A 13,834-nucleotide genomic window follows, 5' to 3' on the forward strand; every position below is an offset into this window, starting at 1 on the left:
ATTTTTGCTTCTGCAAGTACAGTAGTTGAAGCTGCTTTGAAGCTAATGACCTTACATACCACTGCGGTAGTGTTTTATGTTGCTGTGCCGAAGGAGAAGGTTTAGGAACAGACGTTGGTTTCTTTCCCTTTCGATTAGTTGAAGCAGAACTTTGCCCTTTGGAGAAGGGACTATGTTATCAACAGAGTTTATTTTCTTCTTAGCTGGAGTGACTTGTGATTATGGCGGAGTGATGGATTTTGCTTAGAAAAACAAGGATATGTTCAAAGGAGCGGCTCCCAAATGCTTTGTTTCTTGGGTTTTATGAGCTTCTGAGGCTTTTCTTCTTTTTTTTTTTTTTTTTTATGTGCTGGAGGAAGAAGGGGTGGCTCAGAACATGCAGGAGGGGCAGTGAATGCGTTTTGAAGGAAAACATGGAGATGCCGCTCCCCTTTGGTTTCTCAAAGGAGCTCTTGCTCCTCTTTGCACTGTGGTGTTTTGTAGAAATGTATCCAATACACTTACCGCTGTGAGTAATATATCATGTTTTTGTTGGCCTCAGAAGGCTGAGACTGGAGAGTTGAATCGTGTGGCTGGGAAATACCAGGCGCGCTCATACGGGTCCAGATATCTGGAGGAGATGATGTGGGTGTAGTTCTGCTTGTATATTTTTTTGGATGGTGCGGGAGAAGGAGGGAATGAGTAGAAAGTATGGTTGCATCTTAGCCAGAGGATCCTGGAAGAATCATGGAAATGAAAACTACTTTTTATTTATGTAGCATTAAATACAGATTTCCTGCTTGCTGCTGTTGCAGGGGTTTTCAGCATCTGCAGCAAGGGAGTTGAAGTTTTGCCTGAAATAGCCTAAACCTCATCAATTTGTGCAGAATGTTATGATTCTCTGGCTCCCGGGATTAGGTGGTTAAATTTCCACTGGCTCCAGAGCCTGCACTGGTAACTTGGTTTAGAAACAGCAGAAATCACGACTGGTCTTTGTAACCTTGTGAAGAAGAATGAAATTTGTAATTGTGCTGGCCCTGCAAATGTATAAGGTAGAAGCTCAATAGATAGTCGTTAGGAGTGGGGGTCAGTTGCACAAAAGGGACACCTGAAGTACTAAAAGGAACAAGAAGTCTGAGTACCTCCTGCTTTCTTCATGTAGCAGCCAGGATGGTGAGAGGAAAGAGGGGGCAGTCAGAAGGCTCTTAATATTTGCTGTTGAAGGTGTCATTTATGGAATCATGGAATCATTTTGGTTGGAAGGGACCCTTAAGATCGAGTCCAACCATAACCTGAATGTAGCACTAAACCATGTCCTTAAGAACCTCATCTAAATGCCTTTTAAACCCCTCCAGGGATGGTGACTCCACCACTGCCCTGGGCAGCCTGTTCCAATGCCTGACAGCCCTTTCTGTGAAGATTTTTTTCCTAATATCCAATCTAAACCTTCCCTGGTGCAACCTGAAGCCATTTCCTCTCTTCCAATCACTTGCTACTTGGGAGTAGAGACCTACAACCTCCTGTCAGGTAGTTGCAGACAGTGATAAGGTCTCCCCTCAGCCTCCTTTTCTCCAGGCTGAACAGCCCCAGTTCCCTCAGCTTCTCCCATTGTACTTGTGCTCCAGGCCCCTCACCAGCTTTGTTGCCCTTCTCTGAACTCTCTCCAGCACCTCAAGGTCTTTCCTGTAATGAGGGGCCCAAAACTGAACACAGTATTTGAGGTGGGGCCTTTAGGCAGATCCAGAAGGCAGAAGGCTGGTTAGATTCAAGACGACCACCTTGGGTGAGAATTCAAGCCCTGTTCTCCTTTCCCTGGTGACAAAGCTCATTGCACACACCTTGATCTCCATGAGTCCTTCCCCTCCTGCTCTCCTGGGCGGATGTTTGCACCTGACTGCTGCTTGGTACGTAGTGATGGTGAGACTTCTGCCAGTGGTTTTGCTGTGTGTGACGTGGCTGAACCACGTGTTAAAGGTGTCTTTGGCTCTGTATAGTTACTTCACGTTTTACTGCTGAGAGTATTTAATTTTTTTGTGGATGTGAATTCCCTGCTAGTTTTGTGCATGTGGAAAACTAAGCTGCAAGAAGGGAAAATATTGGTGTAGCTGTGCAGAGCAAAGTTTTGCCTTGTGGAGCTGATGTACAACAGGTTGGCAGTAGCTGTGGTGGTTGTTCCAGCTGCCAGGTGAGGAAGCTCAGGGGCAGAGAAGCAGATTTCCCCTTTCTCCCCCTGCCCCAGATTTTCAGGTTTCCCTTGGAAGAGTCAAAGCAGAGACAAAACATGACATCCTCTCTAAGTTTACTTCATGTGACCCTGGCACAGTTCTGATAGTTTTCCCAAATGTTTCAGGTAGGTCGGCTCCTACGTGTGCAGCAATTGCACTGTCTTACTCTGTTGCTGTGATTTATGACCTCACTTGAAATACATTTTCCCCCTCCATATCAGGATTGTTCTACCTACAGGCTTTTTCTATTTAAAGGAAAGAGTTGGGTGGTACAGTGAAAGTGTGAGAGGGGAAGGTCAAACAAACATTAGGGTAGTCACCTCTTAAGATTTATATTATAAAAACCACATTTTTGAAGTGGTTTAGAATGTAGCCACTAAAAAATGCTTTGGGCTAAAATGTGTTATACAAGGCTTTAAATAGAAACCACATTTTAAAGCAAGTTTTCTCCAGAAGAAAAATCAGTTGGACAACTTGAGAACATTGTAAACGCAGTTTGTTGTCATTAACACTAGGAAGAAAAATAAAGTGAAAGGGTTAAAACCTGCCTTTGGGAAAGGCGTGGACAACATCTATCAGAATAAGTCTATGCCCACACGATGAATGGGGCAAGGTGGAACCTTGTAGCGTGTTGCTACAAGCTACACTCTCTGGACATGAGGGAAATTTTGCTCTCTCTTTCTACAAGGATTTCTTCTTTCCCCAAGGTTTTCTTCTTCCTTAGTCAGTTTTTCAGCCCCCGGTGTGTGTTTTGCAGAGCAGGATTCACCTCCTTGCCAGTGTGCACACACTGCTTGGCACCGTTCTCCTGACACCCGGGTGAGGCCTCTAGGCAATACCACAACACAATCATTAATAGTAATTATTGCTTTTTACAAACATTCAGTACATCCAACTTGGAAGGAGGCTGCTGTATTCGTGCCCTTTGGATTCCTGTATCTCGTTACTCCTCTAAGGCTTTATGCAACACCAGCTGCCTGGTGACTTGTCTTGCTCAGAATGTTTATCTCACAAGCCATCTTTGGGTAGAAAGGGTTTTGGTATCTGTGATCACTTGTGGCTTGGTTGTTTATTGTTTTGTGGGTTTTTTTTACCTCTGTGTGTTTGCATGAGGGTGGTATTGCTGGTCCTGACAATGGGAGTAACCCAACTGGAAATTGGGCAGCTTTATCAAAGATCCATTTCAGTCATCTCCTCCGAACAAAGATTTTGGTACCGCACTGTTCCAGCCAAAATGATCTTTCTTAGACTGATGGGGCTGAGTTATTTCAATCATTTATTACTATGCTAAGGTATTTTTCTGGAAGATTATTGACCTGATAAAAGACAATTTAGGATAAACAGAAATAATAATTATTATACCTAATTATTATTACAATACCTAACTAGATTTTCCTGGCTTAGCTGTGGGTTTTCCTTTGTTTCTGATAACTATTTTGTTACAATCACAGGAATGTTGGTTGGAAGAGATCTGTTGAAATCTATTCCATCTTTTCTCTGAAAAGCCCAGGGATGAGGCATCGAAAGCACTAAAAGAAGGTGTCACAGTAGCTTTGGACTCCCTGGCCAGACCGAGGATGTGGTTGTATCTCCCTCCATAGTGCTCTGCCCAAAGCAGTTGCTCTTCTGCCATTCCCGGTCTCTAGCTGGCGTTTTATGAAGATGATAATTAAGGAGTTATTTGTAGCAAGGTGGGAGGAATATTGTTTATAACAAACTAATACTACTGAATTTTAAATTTTCAGCTGGCTCATACCAGCAATGCAGATCAAATACAGTCGGCAGAGTAATTATCTGCTGTCTTGCCAGAGAGGGAATGTTGAATAGCAAATATTTTTATGTGGTAATGTGACTGTCTCTGAAGGCAGTAGGAGGAAAAGTCTCAAAACTTCCAGTGTCTCATACTAAACCGGGGAGATTTTGATGGACTTAGTCCTGTGGTGGAGTGCCATTCATTCATACAGCTGTGTCTCCGGACAAATTATTGTGCCATATAATTAAAATTTTTGTCTTATTTTCTTTTTTCTATTATAACTAGGAAAATATTTTTCCATTTGTTGTAGAATTGCATAATGAATGTTGTTGTTTTGAAAGCAGCGAAAGTCTCCCTGTAGAGGCTGAATTTCAGAAGTTGGGAGTTTTACCTAAATAGAATGAAACGCTTCAGAAAAGCACAATAGTCTTCCTGTTATACTTCAACAGATGTCTCAAGGCAAGTCATTTTATAAACCAACCAATGTGAGATGGATAAGTAGATAAATAATTGTTGCATACAAACCAGCTTCTGTTTCTTTTCCCTGAAGGGTTTCAGGCCTCTTGTATCGGCTTATGCTATATTTCAACATGGACAAAAATAAGTCTGGCTTTTCTTTGAAACCTTTTCAAGCTAGCCATCTGCTTTGCCACTCATATTCAGATCCATACCAATATTTTTTCAGGGTAGGTGTAGCATATAAGTTAGGGTTTTTTTAAACTCTCATTCTTCTAGTTTTATACTTCGTTTTGTTGTGTTTTTTATAAATGGAACACTTCAAAGAACGGTATTTAAAATAAATTTGACAAAACTCAAAGCAAACCAAATAAAAAATTCTGTACAGTGCTATCTATGTAAGAGGTAAGATGTTGAGTATCATAATGACTGTGTTCTTCGATTTAATGCTTGTTGGTTTTTAAATGCTAGTTAACTTGTGGCAGGGATAAAGGAGAAGAGAAAGGAATAATCTTAATTTTTTTTTTTGTGGCCTAATGCCCCTTACAAAATGGACTTGTCAGCTGTAATTGCAGGATACAATGGCAAAAATTTATTTCTCTGAATATTGATGAAGGGACATTTGAAGCTCATGAAAAATACATTAGAAAATACAGTGGAAGATGTTTTATCTGGCTGGTTGGCCACTGGTAACCATGCAGTGTCAAAGAGCCCAGGTCGCTTTTCTGCTGGAGTGTTTCCTGTAGGAGGGGAGATATTTTGAATTACTGGAAGACAGCTGTCAACACTGTTGGTATAGAGATATCCAGGCCTGAATGCTGTTGCAACAAAACGTAGCTCTTCAGTATTTTACATCTTGAAATGTGGACAGCTTTAGTGTTGAGGAGCAGATGCTGAGGGATAAGATGATAATGTTGCTCTTCAATGACTGCGAATTAACATTCAGCCGGAGAAATCTGCTCTGGTCTTTGAGGCTGCTGGAAGTGTGAATCTTTCTGATTGCTGCTGTCCTACCGTGTCCTCAAGCGATGGAGTAGAGCAGGATTCATGGAGCAGAATCGGTGTGGTACGAGCAGATCTGACCATTGAGAGGGTTTTACCTGTGATTTGTTTCCAGCCACAGCAGGACAACAGAAGGGGCAATAAACCACTGTTCCCCTTGCTGTGAGCAGAGCAGTGGGTGCTACGGTGGCTGTGCAGGTGAATGTTGAAGATATTTTTTTAAACATTGATGCAGAAACATCTGTCTTATGTGGAAATGTTACTACCTATCAAGTAGCAAAAGCAGCAGTTCTAAATAAAGGCAGGCATCTGCATGTCTAAAATGTCTGCTTTCCCCAGGATGAGTCTTCAATATTATGGTTTTTGTTTTACAAACCTAGGTTATGACTTGTTGAACGTATTAAAGATAACTGAGAAAGGAGGGAAAAAAACCTTGAAAGTTGCAAGCAGCAATAGTTGCAAAACCTAGATCATCAGCTTCTTGCTGGATTATTTTTAGAGAAATACCCAAGATGTTCAGGAGCCTAAAGGCATTTGGCATCTCATCTTGCTCCTCTTCTTGCACCTGAAGGTGGCATCTGGGCATCCCGCTAGCACAGCATGTCTCATATGCTATTTCTTTCTTGTGTCATCACTGAAGAGTTTAGAGAGCTGGTGTGTGGATTTACGCTGTAGGAAGTGCTGACATTCCCATGCAGCTGCTGTCACTGCAGAGCCCTGGTCTGAGTCTATGCCAGCATTTTCACATGACAATTCTTCTCTGCCCTAATACTCAAATATTAAGCTGCCTGTCAGCTGGCAAGCTGGAGGTCAAATCTGCATTAAAATACTAAAAATTTAGATTAAAATAATGTATTTTACTAAGGAAGTGTTGCTACAACCAGAAAGTGTATGTTTGTCGAAATATGAGATCGGAAAATGTTGTTAATGTCTTTTGGAGAGAAAAAAAAAATAAATACATTTGAAATGGTTAATTTGCTTCAGAAAATCAAGGAGCTGAGCTTTGAGTGGCCTCTTTGGGTTACAGCAGCACCCAGAGGTTCCACCTGAGATGAGAGGAAGACTATGGAGATAGGTGCTGCATATAGCTATAGTATGGAGATAAAGCAGGTGATGTATAGGAGAAAGGAAGCTTTATTCCCCTAGTCCTGGTTCTTACAGGTGGGAGACCTCCAGTACAGAGGCCCAGTGATCTGCTCAGACCAGCAGCAAAGCTGGAATTTGAACTCAGGTGTTGATTCCCAGTCAAATGTTTAAACCACAAAACCAGCCTGGATCTCGCATCACTTCTGAAGTGAGGGTGATGGGGTGGGGGTGGAAGAGTTCAACTGATTTAGGAGCCAGGCTGAATTAAAATGTCAGTCCTTTTGATATTGGCCTTTATTTGGAAAACACGGGAAACAATAAATACAGCTGCTCTATTGTTGTCGTTTTGGGTTTTTTTTGCTTAAGGCTAGGAATTTCTTCAGCTGTATCTCGCCTAGCCCTTTTTATTGTAGTTCAAGGAAGGACTGAATACTTTTGCCAAGGGTAAGATGATGTGGTGGTTCAGTGCTCCTGGAAGGACAGCATTCCCATTCCCATCTCTACACTTCAAGTACTTCCCTTGTACCATCTCTGGCACTTGCCCGACCCCTTTGTTGAGCCAGTTCAGGTTATTGAAGGGTTTCCGTTGGCACTGCAAAGCATCCAGAGAGTCCTGGGGGGTCAGAGCAGGGGAAAGCGGGAGACCTGTGGCTGTGAGAAGGGACACGAGCAGGGCTGCCCCTTCTTGGCAGCACTGAGCTGCCGTATAGCTGGGTCTGTACAACTGGGCTGCATCCCACAACTCCAGCATTTTGCACCCTGTTTTCTCTTTCCACCCTTATTTGCTCCCTACTTTGGTTTCTTGCTGTTTCCTTTGTTCTCAACTGATTTACCACTCTGGGCTACTCATGATTTATCTTACCTAGACCCTCCTAAAAGCTCATTTCTGCCACGTTGCTGTGGAGGGGATGACAGAAGGGATATACTCTTTACTCAACTGAGGTGTGTGCTGTTCTGATAACACCAGAGACTTTACGGTCCCTTCCATTTCTCTCCAGCAGCCTTGTACAAATGACCTGGCAGTGGTGCACGTGCCCAGTCACCTGAGAACCTAGAAAGAGAGAACTGAACCAAAACCTTCCACGTTTTGTGCCAGTGTTTCCACTAGAACCTCCCTCCCTTCCTTAGGGTTTGACTTATCACAACCACTGTGCTGTTGATTTCTTGGGAAGGATTTATCAATGGCAGTACAAACTTCTCTGCTGCTCTGGTAGATTTACTGTAGCCACATGACAAAACTCATTGAGGCTTCAAGCGCTGCATGTTGGCAGCCTTCAATAGCTCTAAGGCCATGGGCGTGGGCCCAGTGTCCACTTCGGATGGTGATCACCAAACGATGTCCCAGTGATAATGGCTTTCAGCTGGAATTCACTTGACCCACAGTTGAACCAGTGACCAAGAGGTGAAAGGCTCACGCGTTGTATCAAATTACTAATCATCCAAACCACCTTCAAGCTGTTGATTAAAGAAACCATTTGATTTCTTGAAGTATCTTCCATGCCATGTGTAGATAATTGGGAATGTTGTGCTAAACTATGGAGCTTGCTGGACTACTCTGCTTGTTCATAATTACACAAGATATAATCTGTCACTATGGACAGACATCAAAAGAATGTCACTTAACCTATTAGTCTGGATGCATCTGCAGATTGTTCATAATAAAGGTGACTGTATATTAGCACCTTTTAAGTTATCAAATGATGTGAAAATTTTTTGTTTACCTGAGAATTTGAGCAGTCTCTATAGTCTTTGTGCATTAGATAATCTCAGGAAATTGAATGACTTAATTTCTAACCTTGTCTTAATATGTATGTGTTCAGTCTAATTTTACAGGAATCACTGTTCTGAGCTGTAACTGCTACTTGAAAAGATCAATGTTTTATGAAGAATATGATTATTCATGTGTATCATTACTGGTATCACAAAATAGGATGCAAGACTCAGCTTGTCATCTCCTACAGATGTATAAACCTGAAGGAACTCTGCTGGCTTCTCTTGAAGTTTGCAGTGATTTAGCAGGTTGTGTCTGTCTTTACAAGGCAGATTTAAATAAATTCTGTTATTGCAATGTTTAGGTCTCTTGCTAGAAGGGATAGAGGACATGAGAGCAGTATTTTTTTTGTCAGTCATGCATGCTGACCTAATGCTTTTGCTTTCTGTCTTTTTAATATTTATGCAGTATTTAACTTGACCAACAATGTGGATTTGGAGAACACCAAAAGGAAAATGGAGCTCTACCAGAAGGATAACAAAGAAGTCATTCAGAAAAATAAGATAAAACTGGTTAGTTAACTTCTCCTCTCCTCTGCAATCTTTATTCATTAGTTGAAGAATTAAAGGATTTTGAAGTGGAATCTTTTCTGTAATGTCTTAAAACCAAGTCAAAGGTGAAGGCACTACGCAGATTTCACTTTCTATTAAAAAACTGTAATATGCTAATGTTCTGCAATACTGATATTTGGTGCTGCGTAGAGAGATTAAATTGATAGTTGAAATGTAGTTACGCTTTATTTTGGGAAGGGCTTGAAAAGGACAGGCAGTAAAGTCTGCATCTAATACATCACCACCGCATGCGTGCTGGCAGTGTCATTGGACAATATCCAGGAGAGACGAGGTTCATTCCTGTACCAGGACAATAACTCCTTTCTCATCCAAAGGAAAAAAGGAATCCAGACGCAGACATTATGAAGGTCCCAGGAGAGGGTTGTAAAATTGAGGGAAAGCACAGGTCTGGTTTATGCAAAGTTTAAAATGAAAGATGTTGAAACAAACATTAAAACTTTTGTTCAAGAGCTGATAACAATAACATCAGGAGTATTGTATACATGATCTGTATGCAAAACACATGGTTCTTTGAAGATTCATTCATTAAAATACGGCTCAGATATCATTTTGTTCTTTAAAAATAAACTTGCAAGCATTTCCTTCTGTCAGAAAAGTTTAATCTGCTAAATATTTTTTCAGTATAAAAATACACATTGTTATCGGTTCTTGAAGGAAAATGTCTGCCCTGCGTGTGACATAACAAGGGTTTGTGTTTGTATTCCAGTTGCACTAAGGACTTGCTTTCAAATCAGTAGGGGTGAAATCCTCACTCCCCTGAAGTCTGGGGCAACACTCCCTGTGATTTCTTTAGCTCTAGGGTTTCACAGGAGGAGACTGGAATCTGAAAAATGTTTGTTTGAACCTCTTCCTTTTAAAGGCAAGCAAATTTCCCTAGGGGTCCATCTCTGATCTCTTATCCTGTCTCTGACACTCCGCAATATCCTTCAGAGCTTGAAGAGACCTGCCAGACCCTTGGCTACGTGTCCCATTTTACAATGTAGGCGCAACCTCTGGGGTCACCACGAGCATCGTGTGCGTTGCCTGCAGCTCACCGGCCGTTTCTGGACGTGACTCGCAGACGGGCTGTGCAGGAGCTGCCTGATCGTATGGAGCAGCACAACTAATGCTCTGCACCCTGGAGCCCCCCAGGCCTTCTCTTTTCTGTTCTCGATGGTCTCGCTGTGCTAGAGGCTCTCTGGTGGAAGCTGGGCAAGTCTGTGTGAATCCTGACTTACTGGAGGGACCTGGAGACATTTCCTTTTTAATTTCTTTTTCAGCATTTGAAACATTCAGCATTTCTTTTTCAACAGTTGGAACATAATAATAGACTTGACGCTTTTGCTGTTACAAAAACTACATGATCTTGCCCATAAATTTACGCCTCTCCCAAAAGCCTAAAGGGTGCTTTCTATAGCTCTTTTTTTGGTAGCTTTTGGAATGTCTTTACTCTTTAAATGGTAAAAGCTGTCCTAATTTCTCACCTAAACTTCTTATGGCTAGTCATCGTCCCTTCATTCTTGGTCTGACATAAATTTTTCTGTCCACTGTAAGAGTTTGCTTCTGAGGAATATAGATATTCTCTGTCCCCCTTGGTGCTTTTGTTACCCTTTGCCTGTTCCAGTTTGAATTTGTGTTTGGCAAGCACGAGGGGCCAGAATTGAATGCGGTATTGTAGCCAAGATCTTAACAGCATTTTATAAAACAACACTGTTTTCCCATCTCTGCTGGAAATATGTTGACATACATGATCCTAAGGCTGTTCTTCTCTTGTAGCGCTGTCATGTGGGAGGTTCAAAAGCAGCAGTGGTCAAGTAGGTCTCTTGTCCCAAGTAACAAGTGTTAAGACAAGAGAAAATGGCCTCAAGTTGCTCCAGGGAAGGTGTAGATTGGATATGAGGAAAAATTTCTTCCCAAAAAGAGTTGTTGGGCTTTGGAACAGGCTGCCCAGGGCAGTGGTGGAGTCACCATCCCTGGAGGGGTTGAACAGACGTGTAAATGAGGTTCTCAGGGACGTGGGTCAGAGGTGAACTTGGCAGTGTTAGGTTAACGGTTGGACTCTATGATCTTGAGGGTCTTTTCCAACCAAAATGATTCTATGATTCTGTTCGACAACTAAGTTTTCTCCTCTTTAGTTTCTAATTAATGGATTAATGTCTCCAAATCCGTGGTCTTATAAGTTATTTTCATCTCGCTGCTGCTACTTCTGTCCTTATGAGTATTCATTCTTTCTTACAGATGAAAACATTAAGTTACTGAAGCAATCGCCTCAGGATTTTAATATCTACTTTTTCTTTTGTCAGTACGAGCCATGCTCTTCATCTTTGTAGCTGGTTCCTCATGACCTCACTACTCACGTACTAACCTATCTGGTAGATCTGTGGATTTCATGTTACTGTGGATTTCAAGTGTTACTGGATCTCTGTTTACTGTAGTATTTCTGGTGGGGAAGATTTGGGAAATGTTTTTTGTATGTTATTGTCTTACACCTTCTTACACGAAACTAACCTCTTTTTTTCTTCTGCTGTGATTTTCAAATACGGGTGACATAATAATTCGCAGGTTAAAGACTTCTCAAAAAGAAAATTGTGAAACAAAAACTAGTCACTATGGACTAGTTATTTCTTTCTTCTCATGTAGGGCATGACTTGAATCCAAAAAAATTCCTTATTTTCTGGGAATTTGATTTCTTTTACAGTTCATGCTTAAGTATGTTTTAGCTTATAAACTTCTCTATTAATGTTCATAGATTTGTAATTTCTTATTTTTCTTCTACACCACTGCTAAACACACAGTGTACTTTTCACAGAAGATGCAGCTGATGGGGCTGATCAGGAACAGTATTGCGGGATTATATTTTTGGTCACCTACTTATCATCACTTGAGAAGTAGGATGTGTGAGCAAAGAGAGGTGCCTTACTTAGAATTCTACCTTAACAGCTAGAATTTAGCTGTGCACCCATTGCTCAGTCTGTCCTAGGTCCTGTGGTGGGCGAGTAGAGCTGTGGGCGAGCTCTGTCTGAGTTAGTTTCTAATTTCCATTTCAGACACGGGAGCAGGAAGAGCTGGAGGAAGCTTTAGAGGTAGAGCGGCAGGAAAATGAACAAAGGCGCCTGCTCATACAGAAAGAAGAACAACTACAACAGATGATAAAAAGGAAGAATAAACAGGCGCTCTTGGATGATCTGGTGAGTAACAAAACTGGGGGCTTTGAATGCTCAGCAGCAGAGCAAACAGCAATGCATTGACATTCATCTCTGCCATGGTTAACCGTGTGGAATTAACACATCTGCCCCTTTCTCTTTCCCTGTCTTGAATGTTTTATGTTACTGTTCTCTCTCCTATCGTTCATTTGGATATTATAAACAACTGTGGTTTTGGCAAGCGAAGGACTGGGGGAAGAGTGCTTCTGGGATTCATTGACTTAATTGGACTCATTGTCCAGAATGTCCAGTGCTGGTTAGAAATTAACTCTAGGAGAGCATTCTTGGCTGTTTCAACACAATTAATCCTGCATAAGATTCTAACAAAGAAAAATGCAGAAGTGGGTTTTTTTGGTATTTGAAGAAGGCTAATTTCCTGGTTCTACCTGTTTTGATTTTTTCTTTTTTGTTCATTTCTTTTCCTAGTAAGCTTCCATTGAAAGCTCTTTCCTTTTGGCTGATTGACATGTAGAGGTGTATTTCAGAAATTTCTTTAGCTAGTTCAGCCACTCCACCGGTTTACTTACTAGTTGACATTTGACTGCATATCTGAAGAAGAACTACTATAAAAGTCTAGATTTCTGTTTAATTCACATATGAGACCCGCAGGCTTTGACTGTGATCAAGGATGCATTAGCATAACTGCTATGGCGACTGCTCCACCTTGAACGCGATGCATGGTGGGTGAGATTCTGTCACATCCGAGGCCACGTAACCACCTGCTTGTTTTGCCTTCAGCTCGTGACCGTTGCGTCTGCTTTGGTGCGTGTCTGATCACGCAATTTGTGCGGGGGGTAGAGAGGAGCAGCTGAGTTGGTTCAGCCATAATGTGAATTCTCACTGCTGTTAGCTCACTAAGCAGTCCTGAGGAGTGGTCAATAATCTGGTGTGTTGAAGCAAATTGGTCATCAGGAGCTGCTTCATGAGCTCGGCCACCTCTGCAGTGGGGAGATGGTGGAGAACTAGAGTTGTTTGAGCATTAGTCAACCCTCTTTAAGTTGGAGCACCTGAATTATAAGTGGTCCCTTTGTATTCAAAACCTACTAAAAGAAAAAGATTTCTTGCCTTGAGTGTGTCATATTCTCTTACTGCAAAGCTTTTGTATATGAGTTGCTCCTTTTGAAGTGAACGAAGCTTGAATTTATTTGAGGGGTGTATGGACAACTGAAGAAAAACTCAAACTATGTCTAGAAACTGTGTTAATCTTGTCTTTGGCTGATATTACTACTGATTCTGCATTTGAAATGCAGTGATAGTGTGTGGGCATAGAGAAGCTCAGTAAATGTATTATTTAAACAAGATTCACGTCTCAATTTTTTTAATACGCGTGTGTGTACAGACATGCGTTCACACATTCACATGATCTGACGCTTGTGAGAACAGTCTGTGTGTAACCTTGAAGGAAACTGGAAAAAAGGAAAAGTATGCATGCATACATGTGCCCGGCTGTGTTAATGTGGTTTAAAGCTGCCTGGCAGATTTAAATCAGTTTTCTTTCAGTTTATCTCATGTTAACATAGCATTAATTTCTGCTTGGTATTCTGTTACCATTGAAGATATAGATGCTTTTCTACTTTTTTCTGGAAAAGCAGAGTTCCTCTTCAAACTAGGGCAGAAGGTGCTGACATCGAGAGAGCATTGATGTGCAATTTTGGAGTTTCAGGGGCTCTCTTAAGAGCTGCCTTTTCTGAAGCCAGGAGTCCTGACAACTTGTCCTGGGTTTAGCTGAAAGCGGCTGGTGTTTCATTTCTTGTAGATAAAGGCAGGGATGAACAAAAAGGTTCTTTGAAAATCCCTTCAGTCTGTAA

The 13,834-nt window shown here is 41.6% G+C and overlaps 1 protein-coding gene across 1 annotated transcript in view; it reads left to right on the forward strand.

The window, feature by feature from the left end:
* Positions 1-13,834, forward strand: part of MNAT1 (MNAT1 component of CDK activating kinase) — a 126,071-nt gene that overhangs the window by 40,170 nt on the left and 72,067 nt on the right. The window contains exons 4-5 of the mRNA XM_065636273.1: positions 8,681-8,784; positions 11,871-12,011. Coding sequence (XP_065492345.1) covers positions 8,681-8,784; positions 11,871-12,011 — 245 coding nt within the window. The remainder of the gene's footprint in view (positions 1-8,680; positions 8,785-11,870; positions 12,012-13,834) is intronic.

The sequence above is a fragment of the Caloenas nicobarica genome, chromosome 5 (genome assembly GCF_036013445.1).
Source record: "Caloenas nicobarica isolate bCalNic1 chromosome 5, bCalNic1.hap1, whole genome shotgun sequence".
Lineage (NCBI taxonomy): Eukaryota > Metazoa > Chordata > Aves > Columbiformes > Columbidae > Caloenas > Caloenas nicobarica.